The sequence below is a fragment of the Protopterus annectens genome, chromosome 5.part0 (genome assembly GCF_019279795.1).
Source record: "Protopterus annectens isolate FY-2018-M chromosome 5.part0, PAN1.0, whole genome shotgun sequence".
Classification (NCBI taxonomy): domain Eukaryota; kingdom Metazoa; phylum Chordata; order Ceratodontiformes; family Protopteridae; genus Protopterus; species Protopterus annectens.
The window spans coordinates 302,965,889-302,993,023 of record NC_056735.1 but is presented as its reverse complement, the minus strand read 5'-3'; the positions used below and the strand labels follow the sequence as shown (position 1 = coordinate 302,993,023).

The window sequence follows — 27,135 nt, the reverse complement described above, 5'->3', positions numbered from 1 at the left end:
TGGGGCCCAATGGAGATGATTCTTGCATGCCACCAAAATCCTGACATGGTGTTACAAGGCAAGTGGTTTAGCACCAAGGGCACTTCAGGATGGGCATTAACAAATATTGTGGTTGCCATGAGATCAAGGGCTTTGAGACACAGGCTAACTGAAGCAGATGTTTGTTTCAGAAGTTATGAGACAGTGCACTAGATTAGTGGAATCCTCTCCAGAAGTAGGGTGTCCTTATATGATAGTATCCAGAAAATAAGCAGTGAAGGTGATGGTCTGCGATAGCACAACCTGCAGTTCTGCAGTGCAGCACAATGCTTAAGGATTAGAACAGAGGTAACAGACAAATCTTCGCATCTTGTAGCCTCCAGTATGCTGTGGCCATGGCTATTACATTTAAGTGAATGCTTTTGGGGCTAAAGGGAGACCAAACAGCAAAGTGTGAAACTGTGATAACTGGTTTTATCCCAGAAGCATGAGAATCTCCATGCATCAATGGGATAGTTAATACAAGACATAATATCATCTGAAAAACAATAAGAATTAGTGGAAGTACGAAAAGATTGGGAAGGGATACTGGATAGATAGAAATAAATGGAGGATATCTGTACAGCTCCCAAGTAGGCAACTAATTCCAGAAGATTTGGGACTTTTGTTTGGAAATGTTTACATAGGTATGTTTATACCTCATGCAGACTTCAGAGAATTTTTCCTTGGCTATATAGTAAATGCTGTTGGTGTGATTAGAAACAGAGGTAACTAAGAGCATTTTTATGAATGTAATGAACTGTCAGATTTTAAAATATTCCCTACAGAATACTTTTGTCCGAAATGTTGGGATGAAATGGGTATAACCAAGTAAACAATTATTTTGAGCTGGGATATATGATCTGAATTGCTTACATATAGTAAAGGCCATACTAAGTTCAATACACGCAGAATATTGTTCAGGATGAAGAGTGAAATTTAAGGGAATTCAGGAACTGAGCAATTTACGTAATGTTGGAGTGAGCAAAAATTGTTACAATAATGCATGAAAATAAACAAAATGTTAGTATGGTTTGTTTTCTTTTCTATCTGGTAATGGGAGCAAAATGGAATGAGGTGCATTATGCTCACAGGTGTCCCATTAATGTTTCTCTGGAAGAGTCAACCATACAAATTTGTCATACAGGTACCCTTCAGTTTTTTTCTTGTTAATACAGTAATCCTTCCGCTAGGCGACAGGTATATGACTTGCTTCATTATGGGAGGCCACTGTGCCTTCCTTGCGCGAATGTACACTTCTGTGCACCACAATGGCAACCTGCATACATGGCTTTGTTGATCTGAACACACACCCCCCTCAGGGCTGCTTCTAGACCTGCTTCCCCTACTCAGAGGGGAATGTCACACTATGCAACTTGCACAGCTCCTTCCCCCAAAACAGGCAAATCCATCCTCTTCACATCAGCTTCAGCAGATTTCCCAGCCAGTAGTCAAAGCTGGGTTCCCCCCAAATCATAGTCAGGGTATAACCTGCTATGCATAATTAAACTGAAATGCTGTTGGCCCACAATATTTCTACCGTTGACTGGGTTTCCTTCTGACAGAGGTCCACTATCGTGCTACAACCACTTCCACAAAATGAAGTAATTCATCAGAACATTATAGATTTAGAATTTAATTAAAATTGCAGCCTTTTTCTATTGTGCTGTCACTCAGAGCCCTAATATCCAGTACAGCATGGATGGCTTAAGCTTCGGTAAGAATACCCACATTATTCTCATTATGGCGAGATCAGAGTCATTGCAGGAAAAATGTCTTGTATGGAAACAATACTTTGTTTACACAGGTATGGTATATATATATATATATATATATATATATATATATATATATATATATATATACACACACATACACACACACACACACACACCATTTCATATTTTAAATTTAGGCAAGATATTACTTCAGATCAGTACTTACTAACATCCCCATTGAGGATAAGAATATTTCCAAACTGCATTGAATGCAGAATCTTGATATTCTGGTAAGGCGAATCTACGCTGTAGACAACTTCATCAATATCATATTCTACTAAACGGTGATCGGCAGTAGGCCAGTATCTGTCTATGGTTCCTCCACGCAGAATTGCTGGCAACCTGGGAAAAAGAAAACATTTTTAAGTGCATTTACTAATATGTAGTCTGCTAAGTTACCAGCATGGAGTACTTGTCCTTCACGGCAAAATAAAAACTGAAATCAGTATCCTAGCACTACACTTAAGACATTTACTTATTAGTACAAGGCAAATAAATCTGTAAAACACACAATCAGGAATGCAAGCCACAATAAATTTTAGAAGGGGAATTAAAATGCAGAGTAGTTCAAAACCAAGTGATATTTATTCAAAAACTACTATGTCTCAACTACAGTGCTGCTTTGGTTAAGTGACTTGCTCAGTTACATAAAGGACTTAAGTACAGACATAGGGAATCAAATCCAGGTCAAAAGACTGAAACATAAGACTGATTAAGGTGCAGTTTACTATAACATTTACTCATCAACTTCAGCTTTAAATTTACTTGGGTATTTTCCACAAAATACCATACACAGTAAGATTCAAACATGAACAAAACACTAAACATACAGAATTACATAAAAGATCAGATCAAACTAAAAAGATTATAGAATTCCATAAAAATGTACAACATGCCAGGTAATACTTCTTACCAGTTCATATGCAAAATTACCAGTTCATATGCAAAATTGAAGATGTACGAGTGATCTTCGCAAGCTGGTCAACATTATACACTCCAAAGCCAATAAGATAGTAGTTTCCAGAAGTGAGGAGCCTGATAAGCAAGCAATTGTACTCCAGATGAACCTGAAGAACAATTAGAAATTCCTGGTAGGCCTTGGAAGGGAAAGTATACCATCACTTACTCTTTCAGGTAAGAGGGACCAAAGTAATGCTGGGACGAGTACATTAATACCAGGAGCTTACATAAATCCTGTGTGGAACTGACAGCCAGAGCAAACCAGACAGAACAGTTGTAATACTGGTAATGTGAGGTACCAGTTACTAATCTGGCAGAGTTCTACAATACATTTAACCAGTCAAGCTCAATTTCAGAAGTCCCAGGTAAAGGGTACTGCAGTAATCCAGATATGAAAAGACTAGGGTGTGACCTATCAGCTTGGGAAAGACAGGTTTCATAAATGGGATAAAGAAAAGTCAATAACGGAGGACACTTGGTTCTGTAGTGTCAAGCTGTAGTCTAGACTTGCTCACTTTTTCAATAAATTCAGGTCTTTTCTTTCATAAAGGATATAATTCAGGAGTGAAAAGACAAGTCCTTCACAGCAGGATGAACTTGCCTCAATTTTGGAAGTGTTCTGTTTCAACCGGTTACTAATCAGATAAATGTATGGCTTCAACATGGTCAGCCAGCAAGACAGTACACAACCCTCATTTGATCCTGCAGGACACAGTGGGGAAAATGGGCCTACAACGGAACTATACATCACTCCACAATCTAGTGGCTGCTGTAAGTATTTGTTCAAACATGGAAATGGGACTAACCTTTAGAGTTATACTGCCAGGTTAAAAATATGCTCTTACTCTTTTGCTTTTCCCAATCGTGGTGCAAATTCTGAAACCCTCAAGGTAGAGCACACCATGAAGTAAAACATGTCAGGCTAGGAGGTAGTAGGTAGCCCCTGTGCACCCCATTTCGACCCAATTCACCAAGAAATCCCATCTGGAAACGCAAAACTACCAACAATGCAAAATTATATACTTAACTGCATCACAGGAAAATGCAACCAACAAAACTGGATGCAAAGAGTACATCTAAAAACAGGCGACTGTCGGTAATAAGCAACCACATTAGATGGCCTTCTCAAGCATGCGAAATGGTGAGTACACATCTGCAACACCAGACTTCCAAGGTCCTCTATGGTTAGCAACCGTTTGGCAGAATCCCAGGTTGCAAAAAAAAACAACAGGAAGATCTAAAGAGCTCCTAAAGCACTAAAGTGGCAAAGGAGGTCAGACTTAATTTATACTCCATGGAACAAGTGAAGGTTTAAGTTGATTACCAACTGGTCACAGCACAAATATCCTCAAAAGGACACATACTTGAAAGTTACTAGAAGCAGACCTGCCCCTACTGAAATGGTCTTGGTCAGCTGCCTGGTGGCAAAAGACTGTCCAGACTTCTTGCACTAAGAGGTTGAGAAGTGTAACTGCACTAAGCCCAAAATAATGGGAAGGGAGGCAGAGGTCCCAAAATAGGGACACCTTTTAAATATTGCTCTTATAAAGTTAGAAAGCTGCTAGAACAAGGTTAGAGTTAGCATGTATTTTTCAGAAGGAGATGAAGTCTTATTTTTTATTTGGTTTTAAAAAACAGATAAACAAATAAATTATAAAAGAAACAAATAACTAATTACACAAATCCACAGTTGATCAATATATCAAAGTTATACATGACAATAATATTTTTCAAGCAAGTCTAAGTTTAAGCCAAGACTTACATGAATGTGTAATATTAGAATTTTCACCTTTAGAGTATGCAATTCACTACTGCAAATAATCTGCAAACAATTTTAACCATACTAAAATTCTACACTAAAGAGGGTAACTTTAATTACTTTTCTTGTTTTACCAAGAATAGACTAAAGAAGAGGCACTTGGGCTTTTGGAATTTTCTTAGGAATAGGAGCATTAAATAAAACTAAAGATTTGGAAATATTACATCTAGCTGAGCATAGAGCTTAAATAAAGTTAATAATTTTTTTCCAAAAAGGGGGAGATGACTTCACATTTGTATACCATATGCATCGTATACCATATGCATCCAATCAGCTATTATTTCAGAATCACATCTCCAGCATTTAATTATATTTGATTTATACATCATTTTTATTTTGTTAGGCATGACAAAAACTCTATGTAAGAATTACCAAGTGAAAATTTTCCAGTATAATGAAAATGTGGTTTTATCTGTAGATTGTAATATTACTTTCTTGTATTATTCAGAGAAGTCTTCATTATTAATTTTTGAGGAATAGTTCCAATAGGAATTGTCTAGATATGTGACATCTACTAAACATTCTAAGAGTTTTCATTTTTATGTTATTTGACATTTGTTTACTGGGGTGGTCTGACTGGGTCAAGAGAACCCATTTTTAGCAGAGGCCCGGGGGAGAAAAGCTCCACATACAATTCAGTATAATCCAATACAACACAAATTACATTAGAAATAATATACAAAAATAAGTTGAAAGAACAAACTATGTTACAAGATGTTGCAATATATTAGTGTACAATAACCAATGAACAGTACTGTGTAACAACAAAATTCCGATACACAAACTACACCAAAAAATAAAAATGTAATGCAAAGCTTTCGGGCTAACCATCCTTCACCAGTACATTATATATTAGTGCGCATCTAGACAATTCTATACAGTTAAAATATTACAGACAATAGTCACATTCATCATACATGTACATAGAGTCCAGAAAATAGTACGTACGTAGTGAAATGTGTGACAACTGACTGTTATAGTACATGAAAAACAGAATGTTAGTTTCAGTTAGGAAAATAGCAGCCAGAAAGTTTGTGATGCAGACAGACAGTGAGAGAGAATTAAGAAGAATAGAAGCAATAAAGCCTGAGCAGTAGCTTAAGGATATGGTATAGAAACAGAGAAGGAGTTAGAAGAGCCTTAGGATCTTGCAGTCTGAAGGATTGGAATGTGACAGAAGAGGATGATGAGGCTAGTGTGGAAGAAGAGGAGCATTAGCCAGGCTTTATGTAGGAGCACAGCCATGTAATTTTGAGATTATTTTTTAAGAGGCTTTGAAATGGGTTAAGCCAGGCATTGACCTGGTAGTTAGAGGTAGTGAATTCCAAAGTATAGAGTGACAGTATGAATACAGAAAGTGACATGGATTTCTTGTGGGTTTTGAAATAGCTAAGAGATTTTTGTCTTCTGATCATAGGGATCGATTTGGTGTGTAAAGTGCAACTAGATTGGCTACTGCAGGGCAGGCAGTAGGCTTGAAAATAAGGTTGTACAAGGTGGATAGCTGAATAAAGCCAAGTTGGTTGGGGAGTTCAAGCCAGTGTAATTCTAGGAGTAGTTTACAGTGGTGTATGCGATATTTAGAGTTTCTGGAAAACTTTGCAACTTTGTTCTAGCACAGTTCCATCTTGCTTAGAGTAGAAGTTTGTAAGTTAGTTAAGATAGGGGCACCAATTCATTGCATTATATTTATTAAGAATTCCAATAATCTGGGGACAATTTTTTATCAAAAGTAAATATCTTATTTATCTCTGTGTTCCCAAAGTCTCAAAATATTTGTAAAATTTACCACTTCTCAGAATCTTGATTGTATTTGGACCTTAAATTTTCAACAGTATATATATATATATATATATATATATATATATATATATATATATATATATATATACCATTTATACATACATATATATATATATATATATATATATATATATATATATACATATACATGTATATATATATATATATATATATATATATATATATATATATACATATATCTCAGTACCATTTCAGAATTGATTCCAGTAAATTAAGTTACTTTGTTGTTTTAATACTAGCATTTTGTTGAAGTTATGAGTTTCTAAGCAGTCATCTGTATGTGCAATTGGAAACACAGAAAATATTAAGTCTTTAATACAATGGTTAGGATATGCGAACTTTTGGAAAGAGGAAATTATGTTACTTAAATATGAAATTTGAGAAAAGGGTGTTAATTCCATTTACACAAAAATCTTTTAATAACCGGATAAACTTCTTGGGGACCAATTGTTTATGACGGATTGTGATATATTTATTATTTACTAATACTATTTCTTGATGTATTTGTTTTCATTTTGAATCATACGATGAATTTATTCACAACACTATAACTTTTACAGTTGAAGTTGCATACAATTGAATATCAGGGAATCCTATCCTACCATTATCCCTTTCTGTGCCAAAGAAAACTCTTGGTTTATTAGGATGCCAAAATAAGTAGAATATTTATTTTCCTCAGCATTTTTTAATGGAAATAGCATTAAAGATTGCAAGACAAACAATATTTTAGGGAGAATTACCATCTTAATAAGCATTGATCATTCTTCCATGGTAAAGAAGAATTTGTTCCAATTTGTGACTAAACTTAAAATTTTATATACAACCCATTGAAAGTTTGTTTGTACTATTTATTTACTATTAGACACACTGATTATACCACTGTATTTCATTTGATTGCTATTTCAACTGAAGTCAAATTAAAAAAAAAAAATCATACAAAATATTTTATTAATAATGTTCTTGTTTTATTATGATTAAATCTTAAGTTCAAGCTTTCTGTAAACTGACACATAACTAATTATCTGTTTATATTTCCTATTGTTAGTAAAACAAATCAGCAAAGATTTGAAACTTTCGTTCAAAATCTTCTCTTATTTTAATACCAATAATGTTCTTACTGGATCTAATACTATTAGCAAATGTTTCTATAGCTAATGCAAAAAGTGAAGGTGGACAGTCTTGTTTTATGACTTTTTGTAATTTAAAGGGATTAGAAAGAAAAAAAAAATATTTTAACGTAAGCACATCAGATACTGTATAACTGAGAAATAAATGGTGAAAAATTATACACCAAGTGTTTTAAACAAGTATGACCAATTAACTGAGTCAAAAGCTTCTCTAAAATTGAGACTAAGGATAGAAAGTTCTTTATTTTTATTTGCATACTCTAATCTAATGTATGTATTCTTATTACATTATCCGGTACTTGTCTATTTAAAATAAACCCAGTTTGATCACTGTTAAACAGTCTATGTATAAGTAGATTAATTCTGTTAGCTAAAATGGACATGATCATATAGCCCACATTTAAAAGTAAAATGGGTCTGTATGATAAACACTTTTTGTCAGATCCTTATCCTGTTTTAAAATATGTGCTATAAAAGGATTATTGCCATAATGGGGGACTTGAGCAGTTGTTTTTATTTCACTATACACTAAATTTAACTGCATCATCTGGAAGTATTTTATATAGTTCTGGTATAAGACCATCTAAGCCCAGCCCCTTATTTTTAACTTTTTCATTTGATCTTCTATTTCTCTTAAATTTAATGGTCTAGCATTTATTTCATTTGTTCACTTGCTATTTTATTATTTATATTTTCCCTTAGAAAATGTTCCACTATATCAATATCTAGGTTATTTGTATTATTTATATTTTCCTAAAGTACTTTAAAGACCTCAAGAATAACTTTAATATCTATTCTACTTTCTTTTTTATTATGTGCGTTACAATTTCTTTGATATAATTTAGTTTATTCATTTTCTTTGATCTAAGAGCAAGTTTATGCAAGGTTAACTGGTTTACTAAATATTCCTGAAGTTTAAGTTTTTCCAGGTGTACTGAAACTTTATGATTTAGAATTTCAACATATTGTGTGTTTAGTTTTTAAGTTCAGACTGATAACGTTATTTGGTTTTCTCCTAACATAATTCTCCCTTAACATACCCTTGGCACTCCTAACATATCCCAGTTTAGTAAAAGTTATTATCTGATGCAAAAGGAAACCAATATAAACTCAGGACTAAAGGTGTCTGCTGCACATAACATACATATTATTCCACCAAAACCTGTGATACCAGTAAGACAGCTTATAACTTACCTGCAAATAATCATTTCAGTCTACCCAATTTGTTTTTCTTGATTCATGCACCTCTTCCAGCTTGGCTAACCCACTATGCTCGGGCTCACTCCGCTCCCCTACCCTACTCCTATTCCCACAAACCCCCTCTTTCATTACATTTATACCATCTACACCACACTCCTTCCTTTTCCTACACCACCACACCCCTTCCTTTTCCTCCACCCAGCCACTCTAACATCTTTTCTCCTTGACAACCACTCCTACTACACTCTCCACCCCTATAACCTCATTACCTACAGTGTCCCCTTCCTAGTCCTATCCATTCCCTACCACATACTCCTACTCTCAATGTTGAACCATCCCTTCCCACTCTCATACCCTATACCACTACATATCAGCCATACCTACTACTCATTCCCTCCCCTCTACTCCATCTCTTATCATGTGGCACCTCTATCTCTCAAGTCTCCTTTCTCTTCTTCCTCCTCTCATTAACAACCTCCTACCATACTTCACCTTGCCTTCTACCCCTCTCTCCCACCCTCCCTCATACTCTCAACACCTACTCTGTCACCCATATTTAGTCTCACCATCACTCTTCCCCACCTCACCATCTTACCTCTTCAAAATTACTTTTTCTAGCTCGCCTCTCCCCACTAGTTGGAAACCTAGATATCCTTCTACTCTGAACCTATGCTTCTATATTCCCACGTTCTTTAACACACTTTCCTTGGATGGGGACATCCACCCCAACCCAGGTCCTCCCACCACTTGCTTGCCCAATACCTCAACACTAACCTCACCCCCCACCTGCCCAATACCTCAACACTAACCTCAACCCCCACCTACCCCCTCCTAACACTCCCCCACCTAAAATCACTAAAAATCTTCTCACTAAATATTCCAAGCATTGTAAATAAAACAGAACTGCACTCTTAGATTTCTAATACATCTCCCCACATCCTAACTCTACTGGAAACCTAGCTTAAACCACACAACCTCAACCCAGAAATCTTACCTCCAGGCTACAATATCTTTCGCTCTGATAAAACCAATTAGTGAGGGGGGGTGGCTATCATCTACTCCGAACTACTAAACCAGACCAAAAAACTAGTCAAAGATAAGAGAGCTTATTTTTCCTCTAACCAACACAGCCCTCACAAAACTCCACAAAAATTCTGGACCTCCAACAACCTGCTCCACCCAGGTAAACCCACTACTCCCAACCCCTTTACACACAACACTGCCACTGAAACTGCAACTCTCCTCAACAACTATTTCACAGAAACTATCCAAAAGCTCATACAAAATAGTACATCTTACCCAAACCCTCTATCACCTCTTAACTCTTCCCAACACATTTTCATTCCAACCATTCCCAATTACCACTATTAAATCTCTTCTAAATTGCCTTGCTCACCTACTGCTGACCAACTACCCTCTCACTTCCTAAAAACAGCTGCACAATCCATCGCCTATCTTGTCACTATACTTGTCATTCCATCTCCAAGGCCCATGGCCCAGATATCTGGAAATTCTTTTATACAATCCCTCTTCACAAAGGCAGCAACTCTACTGATCCCTTTAACTTTGGACCCATTGCTATCCTGTTCCCCTTTCGAAAATTTTAGAAAAGTGTATCCATGCTCAGTTAATCAAACACCTTCTTGACAACAATCTTCTTACTCCTACCCAACATGGCTTTAAACCCAATCTTAGTACAGCCACTGCATTAGTCTCCTTTACTCAAACAATAGCTGAAGCCCAGGACAATAACTTGCTCATCTCCTCTCTATTCCTTGATCTTTCAAAGGCCTTCAATACTGTCTCTCACTCTTACTAAACTTTCTGATCTACAGCTCTCTTCCTCCTCCATGAACTGGTTCTCTAGATACTTCTACGGCAGGCAGCATTCTATCTGCTGGCAAACTGTCCTATCTCCATTCCTCCCTGTAAATACTTGAGTTTTCCAAGGATAGAGTCCAGGCCCCCTCCTGTTCAACATAGTCACTAACAAACTTCACTCTGCTACTAACCTCTCTACACTTTTACAATATGCCGATGACTCCACCCTTATCACCTCTTCCCACAAGATCCTTGAACTCCTAGCTCTCACTCAACAAACCTTCACCGCTGTCGAAATCTGGGTCTCTGGTAACCAATTAATACTAGACCCAAAAAAAACTAAACTCCTGCTCTTCTTCCCTAAAACACTCGCCCAGCACAAACCCTCTTTCTCTATCACCTCTCTTAAAACCATCATCAAACCTGAATCCCATACCAAACTACTTGGAGTAATTATTGATGATCAACTCAAATTCAATACTCATATCCAGCAATGTATAAAAAAGACCCACCAGAAACCTGGACTTATCTATTGCAACCAGAAATTTCTGTCACCTTCTTACAAAGCTTCCTTCACTCAGTCCCTTCTTCTACCCTGTCTTCTCTATGCTGTCCCTGTCCTTACTAATGTTCAAACTTCACTTATCACTAAACTATAGCAAACTTATCCCAATATAGCCAGGTTTGCCTCTAATCTCCCCTATAAACCCCACCACTGTCTCGCCCTTAAATCACTCCAATGGCCATAGCTCTCTAAACAACTACTTCTACCTCAACTTCACATTACACACACACACTATCCTGAATGACCCCCTCTATCTGCCCTTCCATCTCCAACCTAGTCTCCTACTACAATCCCCATGGTCACCTTTGTACTTCCAGCAAACACCTCCATGGCATATATAAACGCAATAAAAATATAGGAAAGTCCCTCTACAAATACTCTGTTGCACATGCTCGGAACTCATTCCCTCAAAACATAAGCATTCACCAAAGACACCTGTTCAAAAAAAAACCAAAAGTTTTCTTCAGAGTACATCCTGCCCTTGTCTAACCCCTACTTGATCTAGCCCAATACCTTTCCCTATTCTATACTTTACTTCCTTGTACTTTTCTCATATACCTTTATACCTCCCTCGCTCATCACTTCCATAGCATATATATTCATATATATCTTTAAAGAAAAAAATGTTTTGATTGAATGGTTTATCTATTTAAATGTACTTCATGTATCTTATTCCCCAGACCTGTCAATTGTTATTTAGCCTACTCTATGTACAGATAGTCTCTGCTGATTTTCTTATGTTTCATAGTGGTTTTCATTTTTTACTCATTTTTTATTTGATTTTTATTGTACAAATATGTAATACTTTTGGAGCTTTTCTCCTTGGGTCTCTACTGAAAATGGGCCCATGTCTCAGTTGGATTAACCCAGTTAACACATGTCAAAAAATAAATTTAGGTTTAACTTTAGTGTGTCTATTTTAGCCTGCATTGTATTCAATTCTTTATCCCATTCTCTTGTTTTACTAATATACCAAGCTTGTAACTCTGCCATTTAAATACGCCTTTGGTGAATCACACAGGACAATGTCAGTTACTTGACCATTCATGTTTATTTGTAAGAACATTTTGATCTCTTTACTAAAATAAAACGATTCAAGGTTGGTATGGTAATGTATGATGGCAACCTCCTGTGATGTATTAAATTGTCAGCTTTTAAAATATTAAAGATAATAGCATTACAGTCCGATAATACACAAGAAATGACTGAAACTTCTCTGATTATGGGATAACATTTTTGTCTCAAATCAATATTTGTGTTCCATATCTATATGAATAATGGGTAAATTGAAGGGAGTTTGTTTTCCTTAGCTCATATATATCCTTTAAAGTCATTCGATTTACAAAATTTGTTGCGTTTGGCTGAAGGTGCGATTCCCAGTTTTTTATCTGCAGTGGTAATCTTTGTCTGATAAAATGCAATTAAAATAAACAGCCATCACGACTTCACCTTTCATGTAACGAACTATAGTGTCCAACTAGTGTTTTACATCATTAGCTCCAACCCCTGGAATTTATGTATATAGTTTTCTGTTCCACTCAATTAAAACAATGCTTAACATACCATTTTTATTAACACAGTTATCTTTCACTTTAGGCATTACTGGCGAGTTCTTCCATAAACTGAGAGTGCCTCTTTTAGCTCGAAAGCCAGACCTTGCTAAAAACCAAATAATTCTTTAATGAAAGTTTATTTATAACTAAGTAAATGCGTTTCCTGTAGAAATACTACTTGAGCTTTATGCAACTGCAAGTATTTGAACGTACTTCCCCTCTTTTCTGGATTATTCAATCCATTAACATTAATAGATATGCATTTAAAATCAGACTTTTATATAAGAGAGGAAAAAAACATAGGTATAAAGATATCATATTTATCTTCAGAACTTATATATATAACTACATGAAATCTTCAGCTATGAACAAAACTTTTGAAACAAATACATTACCTAATGATGTAACCCTACAACATTCTACCATGGAATAACGTATTTCTAGTTTGTTGAAAAAGATGTACATCTGACCTCTAAAACTCTCCATTGGCCTAACAACGCTTAATTCATGCTTCTGATTTATATTAATGTCTCTCATAATTTTAGTATGCATCATCTTAAAAAAAACAGGTCAGAGTTATTATGACCAAGAAAAATTAAAAATGTGTGCAGAATCTTTATTATAAGTTTACCAAATTGAATATCTCTACAATCAACTTTCCCTGCACCTCAATATCTCCCTGGTCTACTACAGGGAGAAGTCGGTTGTTATTTCCATATTAATTTATGGGTCAGATTTTTTTATTTTATTTACTAGGCGTAACGTTGTTCATAGGATAAGTTTATAAATCAGCACCAGGCTATCTGTCTTTATGGGCTATTCCAAGCCCAGCCAATTTCCCCATACAAGAATCTAATCCTGCACCTTGTGCCTATAAGGTGAACACCTTAACCACTATGCCACTCTCCCACCCTCGTAGGCATATTTATATTATTTAACTATATACACATTTATTCTGACTTTTCAGGTCCTTATTACTATATTCCTATTTATTATATTATAGCTACATACCTAGTGCACAGTATCATATAACAGAACACTTATATTTACCCTTATATACTTGATTCTCTTTAATCTAGTACTACTGTTAGAATCAGTCCCATTTTTCCTTAAATGTTATGTATAACAGTATCTGAAAAATCTTCCCTTTTAAGACTCAAGCTTTCCATAATAACAAAACTTAATTTCTCAGAAAAGTTTATCATTAAAAACAGACAACAGAGAAACACAATCCTATTTTTTTTTTTTATCAGAAGTGTCATTTTATAGGCTAATATATAAACTATCCTTTTTTTATACTGCAAGCATTCAGAACTATTTAACAAATGATAGCGGTTTGGAATGCAATTCACTGTCTTTTGCTTATTATCTAACTTGTGTTCACTGACATTTAACATACTATTCAAAATATTATGATTATTTACTTTTAGACAGGAAGTGGTAACCCACAGCATCACAAAAGTGCTCAGGACTCTAAGCTGCTTCAAGCTGGTCCTCACGACAATGCTTAACAAATGAACTACAATTCACACAAACATTCACGAGTGAATCCAAGCCACCTCTACTTCATACATCAATCACTCAAACCCTTGCAAACCACTAAAAAAACAAAAATAATTTCAAAGTAAATGCATGTCATTATTTAGTGAAGTTAATCCTTTGATTTGTCAGAATATCACAAATTGTATAAGGAATGGACCAAAAATTTCAGGCAAAAATCTGGACATTGTGGAAATGAGAGTTAAGTAAGAGTGCAGTTAGCTATCCACCAGGAGAGATTTTAGTCAGAGAAATTCTCCTTAACCAGTGCAAATGTAATCTTATGTAGCTGACTCCTCATGCAGAAATCTGAGATGCAATATGCATGATGGATCTTTCTCTCCTGGATTCTGTCCCCCCCATCCCCACCAAAAAAAACATAAGTTGTTTAAGCACAGTTCTGAGAAGACACACAATCTTGTGAAAGACAGAGCTCCATCAAATATGGGTATGTAACTTGGTTATCCTATGACAAACAAGAGAATCGACTGAGAAACATCTTTAGATATGCTAAGCTGGTCAAAATAGGACAGAGACTCACATCTGTCAATTACAAAATTCAAACTTGTAGGAGATGCAAAACCTTCCAAGCAACTGCATGAGAAGCAAGAACTGGGTCATTTGTTCCAACTTCTACAGGGTCATGACCATGGAGAAACGGACACAAATCAGACAAATGCCACAAGCAGGTCTAAATGACCTACAAAGTAAGGAACTGATGAAGTACATAATAAATGACACTCAGAAACCTGTTCAGGATGAAGGTTTTGTTTCCGCTTCAGTTACATCTATGACTTCCACCACATCTGGATGAAGCAAAGAATCTAAAGGAGCTTTCATACCTAGAGGTAGAGCTAGTAGTCACCCAATGAAGGGGTCTTTACTAGGTTCATGTACTGCCAGTGAACCGGCAGCCTGAAACCACACCAACCTCAGGTACTACAGATTGAGGAGGATGAGTTTGTCTTCCTTAGCTGAATTTTACTAATGTGCACGATCTCAGAGAATGGTGCACAAGAATCTTCCCAGTACTAGAAGGCATAGCGCATCCATTACTCCCACATTGTCTTGCAGATCAGGACATTTCCCCGGGAAGTAAACAGGTCTACATCTGTGGTGTTCAAGTGCTGGAAGATCTTGATCAGACAGGTCTTTGAGAACATTTAATTTCATACTTGTAAACTGAACCAAATGGTTGGGAGTCACAGCTACAGCCACCCCACTTTAAACTCTTACACTTAAATGAGTTAATGTAATATACTGTTCAACACTTACACAACTACTAGAGATCATTTATATGACTTGTGTTATCAGAAGGGTTTATAGCTATTCAGGTCACCATTTCAGCAAACACTGAATGAAAAAGCTTTTACAAAAATCTACTAAATTGTCTTGCTGCAAATATTACAAATGCATAGAGGATTAACCATACGATTAGGAGTTTGATACATGGATACCAGGAAATTCATCTCAAGAGAGACAACAAAGAAAAACATGATTGACCTCTTGAGTTGCGTGTCCCAAGTCAGTATGAGCCTAACATTGAGCAGTACTGTACCTTTTCCAAGGATGATGCCACAGTATGAACAGAATATGGCTGACGTCAATAATTGTCTTAGGTTTTGGTGTCAAGGGGGTTAAATATTTGTTAACATGGGAGGATATGACAATTCAATAAAAGTGTTGGGGGAACAAACATGGATAAAGGTCAGACCATGCTGCTTTGCCAGGGATGGCCTGCACCAATCCCTCTAAGCTTTTGAATATTGGCTAAAACAATCAAACATTCTCCTATCCCATTTAGCCTTTTCTAGGCAATACCAAACTGAACATTCTGGCATAGCAAAACCAATCCTAGAAAATGTAAAGATGGTACTGTTCAATGCCAGGAGTCAATACAAGAATTCTCTCTTCACCCTGGAGTCTGCATGATTTAAAGCCCTGAAGAGTACCCATGCAGTGCAGAGCTACAATGCTTTCCACACATTTAGATCAGGTACTACACAAGAAGGGAGTAAAGGAGAAGTCGTCTCGATTTACATCAAAAACAAACACACAAAGGCTAGTCATACAGAATGACGAGTCTGAACTTCTCCATGTCCAAATTATCATACAAAGTTCCATACCATATCACTGCAAGCTACAGGATCCCCTCCAGGACAAAGAAAACCCAGAACACAAACTTACTGCAGACACTCACCATTCAACTCAATACATATTTATGGGTGACTAACTACCCCACAATAAACTAGGAATCAAAGGACTCAACTTGCAGGCCTACAGAATCCTGGACTTTGTCAACAAAAACACCCTTGACCAGATAGTCCATATGCCTGCTAGGGGTGCAAACATAATGGATATGGTCCTTATGGGAGAACACTGTACCCCCCCCCCCCATAATCTCCTCTATGTAAGATGAGACTGCAAAGCTGTCTTCTTTGAAATAAAAATACAACTTGGTACCTCTGATAATCCTGGAACATTTAGGTACAATAATGGGAAATTTGCCTTAAAATGAAGTGATAACATGGCAAAATTTGTAGCCCCCCCCCACACACACACACACACACACACACACACACAACATTGCTGCCAATGTGGAAATGTTCACAGAGACCCAGTACTATCATGTTAACATCCACTGAGACAACTGTGCCTACCAGGAATAAGCATAGAACAAACTCAAGAAAAAGAAAAGCCATCTCGGTGGAATCCCAACATCAGTAAGTTGTATAACAAAAAGTAGAAAGCCATGGCAAAAATTAGGAAGTGCAAAGCCCAGCAGAATAAAAAGTTCATCTAAACAAGAAACCCAGAAGACAAAGAATGTCTTCCAAAGCAAAATGTTTAGTAAAAATAGGCTCCCAGGCAAAGGACATTCTTTAGCTATATCTAGGTGCAACCTCTAAGGCAGTACAACAATGGGCAAAACTAATTGTAAATGGAGCCACCTACACTGAGCCACAATCTTCTGGCCCACAAATTCCACTCCAATTTAACCCGTGTCTCCCCAAGCCACCCCTCAGGAAATGCCAAACACAAGGAGCAGGTCCCTGACACACTCTCAAAGGCCAAGGATACTGTATCAATGGGCACTGACAATATCCCAGGATGCCTCCTAAAAGGAATGAAACATGACTTACAAGGACCACTAGAGTTACTACTCAACCATAAGCTCCAGATAAGATTCATGCCACACGAATGGGGAACTGCGACAATCATACCTCTACACAAAGGAGGTCCATCTATTGACCTCAGTACCTAAAGACATACAAGTCTGACTAGTCTCGTATGGAAGACCATGGAAATAAATGATCATGGAAATGAATAATAATAATAATAAAGGAAATCTTAAGACACTGTATCCGACCCAATTTGGTTTTGTGACTACTCAACCTGCTGGACTTGTTGAAGGTCACGAAAGCAAGCCATAAAGGCAAAACAGTATATACTGCCTACTTTGACCTGGCCAAGGTATCTGACAATACCCCACTCAGGCACTGTAGACAAACTCTTGGAATTGGGCATAAACCCCTATGTCATTCTCTGGATAACCAAACTACTCTCAGAAACCTTAAACTTAGAATAGGGGAGTCTACGTCCACAAACATTTCGATCACTAGCAGGTCCCTCAATGCTCAGTCTTGGGTCCACTCCTTTTTCACATCTACTTCTCTGAAGTAAAGGCCAATGTCAATGACCTCTGGCTGACCAAGTTTGTGTACAACTGCAAACTAGGTGCAGTCACAGAACCCACCCCAATAGCAATATCCTACAAGAAGAGCAGACTCAGACAAATAACTGGTGTCAGAGTCACCATCTAAAACTCAATGCCAGAACTGCATACAGGTATCCTTTGGGAAGTCAGCTATACCTGGACACTACCTCACTGAGAGCACACCTCTAACAGCAGACCTAGCAGACAGATATTTGGGGAGGCATGTGGACAGTAACCTGGCTTTTGACCATCATTTGTCTAAGGTAGTAATGACCATCATTTGTCTAAGGTAGTAAGGAAATCATTCTGTGTTGAACAACTCATAAATAAGGGTTTGGCATCTTGGTTTAAGAAGTCATCATTCCACTGTATTCAGACATCAAGAGACCAATAAATAGAATAAAATGCCTCCTTCAGTATGTACTTGCCCAGGCATATGCAACAAGTGGAATGTCTTTAGAAGTTCCTCACAAAAAGGATACAAGGTGTTAACATGTCCTACACATAAAACGTCAAAGCCCAATCCCTGTACTCTGGTCCTCCCCATTGTGCTACATCCTTGGATCCTGTTCTGATGGGGCTTTCTGCATATCTTCAAAACAAACAGCATCAGAATTACTTGACAAAGGGATTTAAACCTTGCTTGCAGCATATATAGGACATGACTGGAATGTGTCTTGCACACTACCACTTCTCTGCAGCATGATTCATTCCCATCCAGGTGAAGCAGAAATCTTTCTTGGCACAATTCAGATGTAACTTGGACCAGTGGATAGGGAATCAGAACTTCATCCTTGGTCTGGCAACTATGTCCCTAAGGGACAAAGGTAGCCTGTAACTGCATGACCACCCAAACCTGAGCCTACATATACCCCTTAAAATAATCTTAAGGTTTCTAAAGCTTGTCAGATCCACTTGGAATGCATGGCTAGGTTTAAAAAGGCCCCAGTGGTCGCTGGCCTTAGTATACACTTACATAGATACTTGGAGCAAATAACTAGAGAGGAAAATATAGTAAAGTGAGATGAGGCTAACACAAGTTAGACTGCAGGTCACGGATTGCCTTCCCTACCAGGGATTAACAAGAGTATAGGCAAACAGAAACCGACAGGAGAGAAAGACCAGATACCATTAAGAGAGATACTTAGCAGGGCATATACAAATACAACAAGGTAGGTGTAAGACAAAGTAGATTAGAAAATATTGGAGAGACTGGAAAGCCAGTTTGCAAAGGAACAACGGAAGGGCATCTGCTTGGCTCACAAATATGCAATAAAGCCCAGAAGGTTTAAGGTTTTTTGCACATAAATCTTTGCATAATTTTTTTTTAATTTTTTTTTTTATGTTTTAAGCTCAAGCAGATTCCAGAGAATTCCTCTTCAAGTAGATCGCAAATGCTGTAAGGATGACAGGAAAGACAAGCAGTATGGAGGATGCTTTTTGGAAATGCAAGGAACTGGCATATTTTAAACATTTAAGTACTTTACCAGAAAAGTTAGAAGGGGGGGGGGGGCAAATAATTTTAATTAAAAAAATTATAATTGTTAAAAATAATACATATGTATACTGCATGAAAACAAAAATAATGTTACATTAATAATAGAAAAGAAAGCAAACAACAGTATGTCCAATGTGATTTAACAAAGATGTTTAAACAAAACAAAACACGCGAACAGGATAGGCAGTGCTGGAACAACAGGACTTGCTCAAAAACCTGCTCCCAAGAAGACATCGCTTGAAATAAACTTTCAGAATGGTGGCAAAGTTGTTCTGTAGATGGTACCTCTGAACATCACCTTTATGCCCTACACTACGCAAGGAGTGTTTGGGTGATGTTCAGCACATCTTAAAGCAATGGTATGCTTTCATAGACTGGCCAGACGTCATGCTTCCATGGCAGGGAATTGCATTGGTTAAGAATACTGCAGCAGTAAATGTAAGGACATCTGATAAAATGCAGCTGAAATAATTAAATAAAGCCCGAGAACATTCAAGAACTCCACTGCAAGCTCAGAGCTCTCATCATCTATCCAGGCACAAATCATCAAGAACCAACCATCTCAGTAACTCATTTTAGGTTCATTTACTAGTCTAACTGCCTTTGTGGGCCATTTTAAGCCTAGCCAATTACCCCATGTGAAAATCAAACCATATACCTTGTGTTTTTACGGTACACACCTTAACCAGCTGGTTTTCTCTAAAAGTTGGTGTTTTCCTCCTGTTTGGTCCTGTTCTGCCAGTGTGGTTGATATTTATTTTTGGTGTTTTCCTTGGGTATCTCATCTTCTGGAATTACTTTAACCATTATGCCAACCTCCCAGACATAATGGTTCCAAAGGGGATTGAACCCAGGAACTTTTGCATGTGAAGCAGACGTGATAATCACTACACTGCCTAGTCATCCTTTTTCTGGTTCTGTGATCTGTAAACTCCTGCAAGAGCCAACTGGGTAACCTTGGCTGATATACAAACAGGAATTTGTAATTTATTCCTGCAGCTAGCACAAATTCAAAGGAGTTGGAATCACCAGGTTGTAATTCTGACAGTTTTTCCAAAGCCAGGAAAACTATATGGCCACTTCCCCCAGAACAGCCAGCCTTTGGGCTATGAATAACTCTAAAAATAGGAGAAATGCAAAAACCCAGAAGGAGACATGAGATTTCATTCAACCGGGTTTCTGCAAGGAACACAAGCTCACTATGAAATGATATAGAATTCCTGGTTTGTTCCCAATAGAACTTACATTACATAACACTGCCTCAGGTAACTTGCAAGTGGATTCATGCTCATTGTGCAAAGATGGAGGTCAGACTCAAAAGTACCAGAATACAGCAGGGAAATCCCTGATCCCTAGACCGTTTTTCCCTTCAAGCGATATTGGGAAATCATAGCTTCAATAAACCCAAAAGGAAGGCACTGGAAAGGCAAGCTGGATATCAGTTAAGAAAAATTTATTGTTGACACCAAAGCACACTGGCAAAAAAGATAAATCCACACAGACGCTTTAACTATCACTGCGTTTTCATCTTATAACTTCATCAGATCTGGTGACGTTATAAGACGAAAACACTGTGATAACAATTAAAGCGTTTGTGTGGATTTATTTTTATCAGTGTGCTTTGGTGTCAACAATAAATTTTACTTGACCGATATCCAGCTTGCCTTACCAGTGCCTTCCTTTTGGGTTTAATGGTCATTTATTTAAGGCACTTTACCATTTATTTTGAAACTCCTAAATCCAACATGGTGGACCATATCAAGATACAAAGTTGGACACCTCCACTTGAAGCCAGCCCTCCTGCACCATAAAGAAACACGGCTCGAGAGGCGAAAAAAAAAAAAGAGTGAATTACCATCAAGAGATCCCCTGGTAGGTGTCTCATGCTGACAAGAGTAGAAAAAAAACAGTTTTTGAATAAAGTAACAGGAAAGCACAATAAAAATGCTTTAAACAACTACCAAGAAACTGGAGAAGCAAAACTACAAATGAGCTCTATTCAGAGTGCCTTTTACAGCTGATCTAAAAACTTGCCCTTTGACATGTAATCAGGTTTTACCATCCCTTTCAAAATCAGTCCCGTACTATAACAGCAGCCACTATTTATTATTTGTTAACCAGATGACCGAGTTAGATTGTGGGTTAAATCTTTATAGGTTTTAAGTTAATCTAGCAGCACAAAAGTTATTATTCTTAATATGTATTCTAATTGTGATATTTGTCATCTTTACTTGTTGTGACTAACAGGCGGCCGCGGTGGTGCAGCAGTTAGCGTTGTCGCCTCACAGCAAGAGGTTCTCTTGTTCAATCCTCGGCTGGGGTGCCCTCTGCACGGAGTCTGCATGTCCTCCCTGTGGCCGTGTGGATTTCCTCCGGGTGCTCCGGTTTCCTCCCACATCCCAAAGACATGCTGTAGGTGGATTGGACACTAAATTGGCCCTGGGTGTGTGTGTGCCTTCGATGGAATGTTGGCGCCAGGTTAGCAACTCTATACCGTAAAAACTCTACTGCCAATCATGAGCGGACAGGTGATCCACTGTGGTGACCCCTAAATGGGAAAAGCCGAAAGAAGAAGACTTGTTGTGACTAACATGCCAGTATACACCTTCCATCTATCCAATGCAGTCTCATCACATAAAGCTCTCATAACAACCCTATGATCAGCTGTCCCCATCTAGAGACTTTAAAAGGCAAGCAGAGAATGAAACTAGATTGATGCACCTTTCTTCAACATCTCTCTCACAAAGACACACAGGCAGACCTTCAACATCTCCCACACACTGAGAGACAGATGTACCTTTCTTCAACATCACACACACACACACACACACACACACACACACACACACACACACACACACACACACACACACACACACACAGGGACACACTTACCCCCTTTGAACAACCTAAGAGTCACCAGTCTACCTAATGTTATTACCTTTGGGATGTGGAAAGAAACCTTTATGTGGAGAAAACTATTCCAAACCCAGGCAGGACATACAGACTGCACAAAAGACATCCCTGCCAAGAACCAAACTTGAGAACCTCTTGTTGCCAAGCAACAATGCTACTCAATGCAACACTGTGCCACCAAACATATATACAGAACTCAAAAAATTATTATATGGAAATGTTTGCCTTGCAATTTCAAACATTGTTGCCTCTTTGTTTAGACTGTCACATCACAAGCATTGAATAAAATGCTGTTTCACAGAAAAAAAATTATGCTGTTTTATTAACTGTATATCATGAAAAAACACTACATACAAGTATGTGATTTCTTGCCAAAGCAACAAGAAATGAAAACTCTGGAGTTATTGCAAACAAACAGTTACTCACCTTTCATAAATGGTGCACTTTTAAAGCCATTTTTGCTGATCAGGTCTCCACCCTGCTTGTAACCAGCACTCTACCCAGTCCACTTATATCTCAAACGAGCTCTCAGTGAACGAGTTATGCAATATTGTTCTAAACTCCAGACGTACAGTATGCAGCATTGCCTCAGCACTCCTTGCAAAAATATATGCAGACAAGAGCCAGGCCTGTTGATGCCCAGATTAAATCAGCATAACCAAGGTTCGACCAGCATCTCTGATGCCAAAAGGTGGCCCCAAGGGGACAGCTTCAGCAGCCAACAACAAATCTCTTTTCAATTAATGGGAAGCTGAAATAAGCAGACACCTTGAGAAAACAGATATTTCAACTGCCATTCATAATGGAACACTAGGCAAGCATGCAGACAGTGTCAGCTGTGCCTGGGAACAAATGCTAAAACCCCTCATTTCCATTGCATTAATACACTGGTTATTCAAACCCTCTTCTCTGGGTACAGCTCAGTCCCTAAAGTCCAGAAAGCTTCTCACAGGGTAGGGGGGTTTTAACCTGAGACACACAGGGTTACCACTCCCACAAAAGGTATGCTGATCTCAGAGTTGGTATATACAACTTTGAGGGGAGTCCCCCACATGAGGGGAAGCAAGAGGTCTTGCCCCCTGAAAAAAGTTTTAAGGAGAATGATTTTCAAGAATAGTCCTTTTGTGGTTTTGGTGGGGTTTTATTTTGGCTTTTTGGCACTTGGCATTTCCACTGCCAGCATTTCAATACAGAACCCTTCCATACAGCTACTAAAGCATTTGCAAAGCCATCTTTAAAGGACACTATAAGCAGTCTGCATGCATCTTAACCTCAGTAAGAAGTTTCTAATAGGCATCTCCCACAGCAGTGTGGTACCTACTCTTAGGGGCAGCTACGTATGTTGCAGGATTATGCTCCCCTGCAGCAGCATCAATAAAGCGAAGGGAGTCATTTTCCCTAACAAATCGACCTGCTAATCAACAAAATATAAAAACTCCACAAAATTAGGACACAGTCATAATGGGTGAAAGATGCGATGTTTCTGGCAGTTTAGTACAGAGGGTTGAAACTATGAGTTGTTAAAGTTTCATCCTGCGAGTACTATTTTTAACCCCTTCAGCTTCATCTACATAATGTGCACCTTTGAGCAAAAGACTTATTACTCGTAGGTTACAATGAAAAGCAGGCAGTTATGCCTACAAAACTTGTGTTTCAAGTACAAATAAACTGGTAAACTCAAAAACTAAACAAACAAGCAACAAATAAATCCAAAGGAAGTACTGACACAACTCGCATAACTTGTTTAATCCAATAAAAACAATAAAATCCACAATACAACTCAAAGCGCTTTTCGTCCAGTCGATTGACCGGACCTCTTCAGACAAGAATGTGGAACTACTGTGCTCATTTTAAAGTCATTCAAACTCCCTCCCATAGCAATATACACCAATTAAAATGCCCACACACAATTAAAAAACAGCAGTCGCTGATTAGGACTACAAACAGTAAGCCAATATAAAAATCGCAACAAAAGTGTTGTGAAAGTGTAAAAGCAAAATAGGTCTAATACAAATTAATTCAGTTAATTATTTTGAATATAAATCATAAGTTGTTTAAAAACATTTCCACAAACACACAAAGATTATAATGGATAAAATACATAAACGTATAAGAGCAATAGTAATGTCTAACAACTTAAATACTAGATCATCTAGTGAGACTTTTAACCTTCAGAATGCATGAAACTGAAATGATTTCATTTAAACCTGGCAATCTACAGGAGTTCAGGAGCAACTGCTATAAGACCTCCTGCTTTTTCAATAGTAAGGAAAAAGGGCCTATTTAATACTAGGGACAATCTGCTCAATCACTCTAAAAAGAAAAGAATGCCCAGGGTTGTTAGAACTGTGTCGTGCCAAAGCATTTTCAGTCTTACCCTTATTAATACTATAGGTGTGCTCATACACCCTCTCTCTCAATTTTCTGTTGGTTTTCCCCGACATAGAATGCTGGGCATAACAGACACTGTGCAAGATAAATAACTGACTTAGAATTAGTTAAATCTCCCATTAGTTCTGTACACCTTGTCTTGGAATGTAAACGAGCAACTTGAGGCCATGTATTTACAAAAGCTACAGGCTTTGCATTTGTACATACCTGGAATTTTACTGATAGGTGTCTTGTGTGCTTCTAGTAGGATTTTATATTCCTTCCCCTCTTAAAAATAACCATGGGGTGTTCTAGTTTGTTTACAATACCACTGTCAGTCAACAAAAGGTTCCAGTTCTTATGTAGGATACTTCTTATACTGGAAGCGTCAAGACTAAAGGGTGCAGTGAAACTAATGGTAAACCCAATGTTAAGGTTTTACCCAGTATGCACAGTACTGGACAAGTCATGATGCTCGATGGTTATTCTGTCCGATGCTGTATGACATTGTCCTAGTTGTTTGTGCTACCCCTAAAATTGGTTTGTAGACACCCAATTTTCTTTTATGTTGTACTTCAACAATGAGTTCCCCGATCAGGGACTCAGGGTAACCCCTATGTAGAAACATTTGTTTCAAAGTGTTACACTCTTCCAAGAACATGTCCTCTTCACTAACCATTCTTGCTGCCCCACCAGCTGACCTTTAACAACAGATCTGTTTTGGTATACTGGGTGTGAGCTAGTAACGTGCAACATTGAGTTAGAAAATGTTTTCTTATGATAAATTCTTGCAATATATGATTTCCTAACTTTGTCCTTACACAAGTCAACATCCAGGTATGAAATCTTCTCTTCATGAAAATTACTTGTGAGCCTAAAGAATCTGATGGTACTATTCAAGTGACTTGTAATACATTTAGCAACTCCCATGTCACCTTTAAGCAGAAAAAAAATGTCGTCCAAGAATCTAATGTAAAAACAAATCCGGGACGACAGTACAGTGTCACTAAAAATAAATTGGTGTTCCCAATGGGCCATCACCAAGTTAGTAAAACTTACTGCACATGGTGAGCCTATTGCAACACCCACTTTCTGCAGGCAAATTTCATTGCCAAACATAACGAAATTATTGTATAAAATTATATCTAACAAATCCTCAACTAGTCTGAGCTCAGGGTCCACCACTCCATGCCTTCTTAATCTGTCCACTACCCATTTGACACCAGTTACATGTGGAACTGAAAAATACAAATCAACATCGATAGTTAAAAATTTCACATCATCATCATATTCCAGTGTATTCATAGCGGACAAAAATGCCCACAAGTCCTTACAGATTTGTCTTTCCTTTTCCACATACCTCTTCAGAATAGAATCAACCCAGTTCCACACTAGCGTATATGATTGAAAACCTGGCATCCACCAAAGCCCTCATGGGGGGGGGGTCATGGATGTCCTTATGTATTTTAGAAAGACCGAACAGAGAAGGTACTCTAGGGGCAAGAGATGACAGATAATTAAAAGTGTACACATCGACCAACCCCTCGATAAACAAATCATTCAAAAAAGATTTCACTTTAACGTAAGTATCACTCTCAATAACAGTTTTCATCCTCTTGATGTAATCAACTGTGTCCATTTGGACCATTCCTCCCCCCTTATTGGGCTTAATGATTCGAACGGGTAAGGGTCTCCGGTCCCTTTGGGCTTGTGCTTCTCTTGTGACATATTCACATCCCCTACATGTTGAACTTGGTTACCTAAAGCACTAAAATCAAGTTCACACATCCGCTCAAACAGTAATAAAAGGGTAAATCAGGGGATTACAAGTACTTGGAATTCTCAAGGCGTTTTGTTCCAAAGGGTTATTATCCAAAGTGAAAGCAAAGTTTAATTTCCGGGTATATAATTTTAAATCAAGAATATCCTAGGTAAGTCAAACCTCTTGCTAGGGACAAAAGTTAGTCCTTTTGAAAAACGTTTGATCAGGGCTGGATCAACTTGGTAACTACTAAAATTATAAATTTTTACGTCCCCATCATGGTTAACTAAAATTTCACAGTCTTTATACCCATCAGCATTAACTGGTAAGTCCGCAGGGAAATTGGTTACCTTTTCTTTTTGTTGTTGTTGAAGTTCCTGCTGGCCCCTCTCGTATTGTGTATTCGTTGGTGGTTCAGGCCCTTGTTGTTCTGAAAATCCTGAATGTCTTGGTACTGTTGGCAGTTTCCTTTTTTTAATCAGTTAAACGTCTATTAGCTCCATTAAAAGATGACAAACCACCCTCTGGCTCGTGCAACTTGTTTCTGCCCTGGTTACTCGACCCCAAACCTGGTGATGTTATGTCCACAGTATTCAAAACAAAATTCCCGTTCACAATTAGTGGGTGTGTAGTCAAATGGCCAATGAAATTCCTGTTATGAGAAGGG

The 27,135-nt window shown here is 37.8% G+C and overlaps 1 protein-coding gene across 1 annotated transcript in view; it reads right to left on the bottom strand.

Annotated features, from left to right (window-relative positions):
• SMS (spermine synthase) overlaps positions 1–27,135 on the bottom strand; it is a 676,859-nt gene that overhangs the window by 471,572 nt on the left and 178,152 nt on the right. Inside the window, exon 5 of the mRNA XM_044072287.1 lies at positions 1,963–2,138. Within this exon, the coding sequence (XP_043928222.1) occupies positions 1,963–2,138 (176 nt within the window). The remainder of the gene's footprint in view (positions 1–1,962; positions 2,139–27,135) is intronic.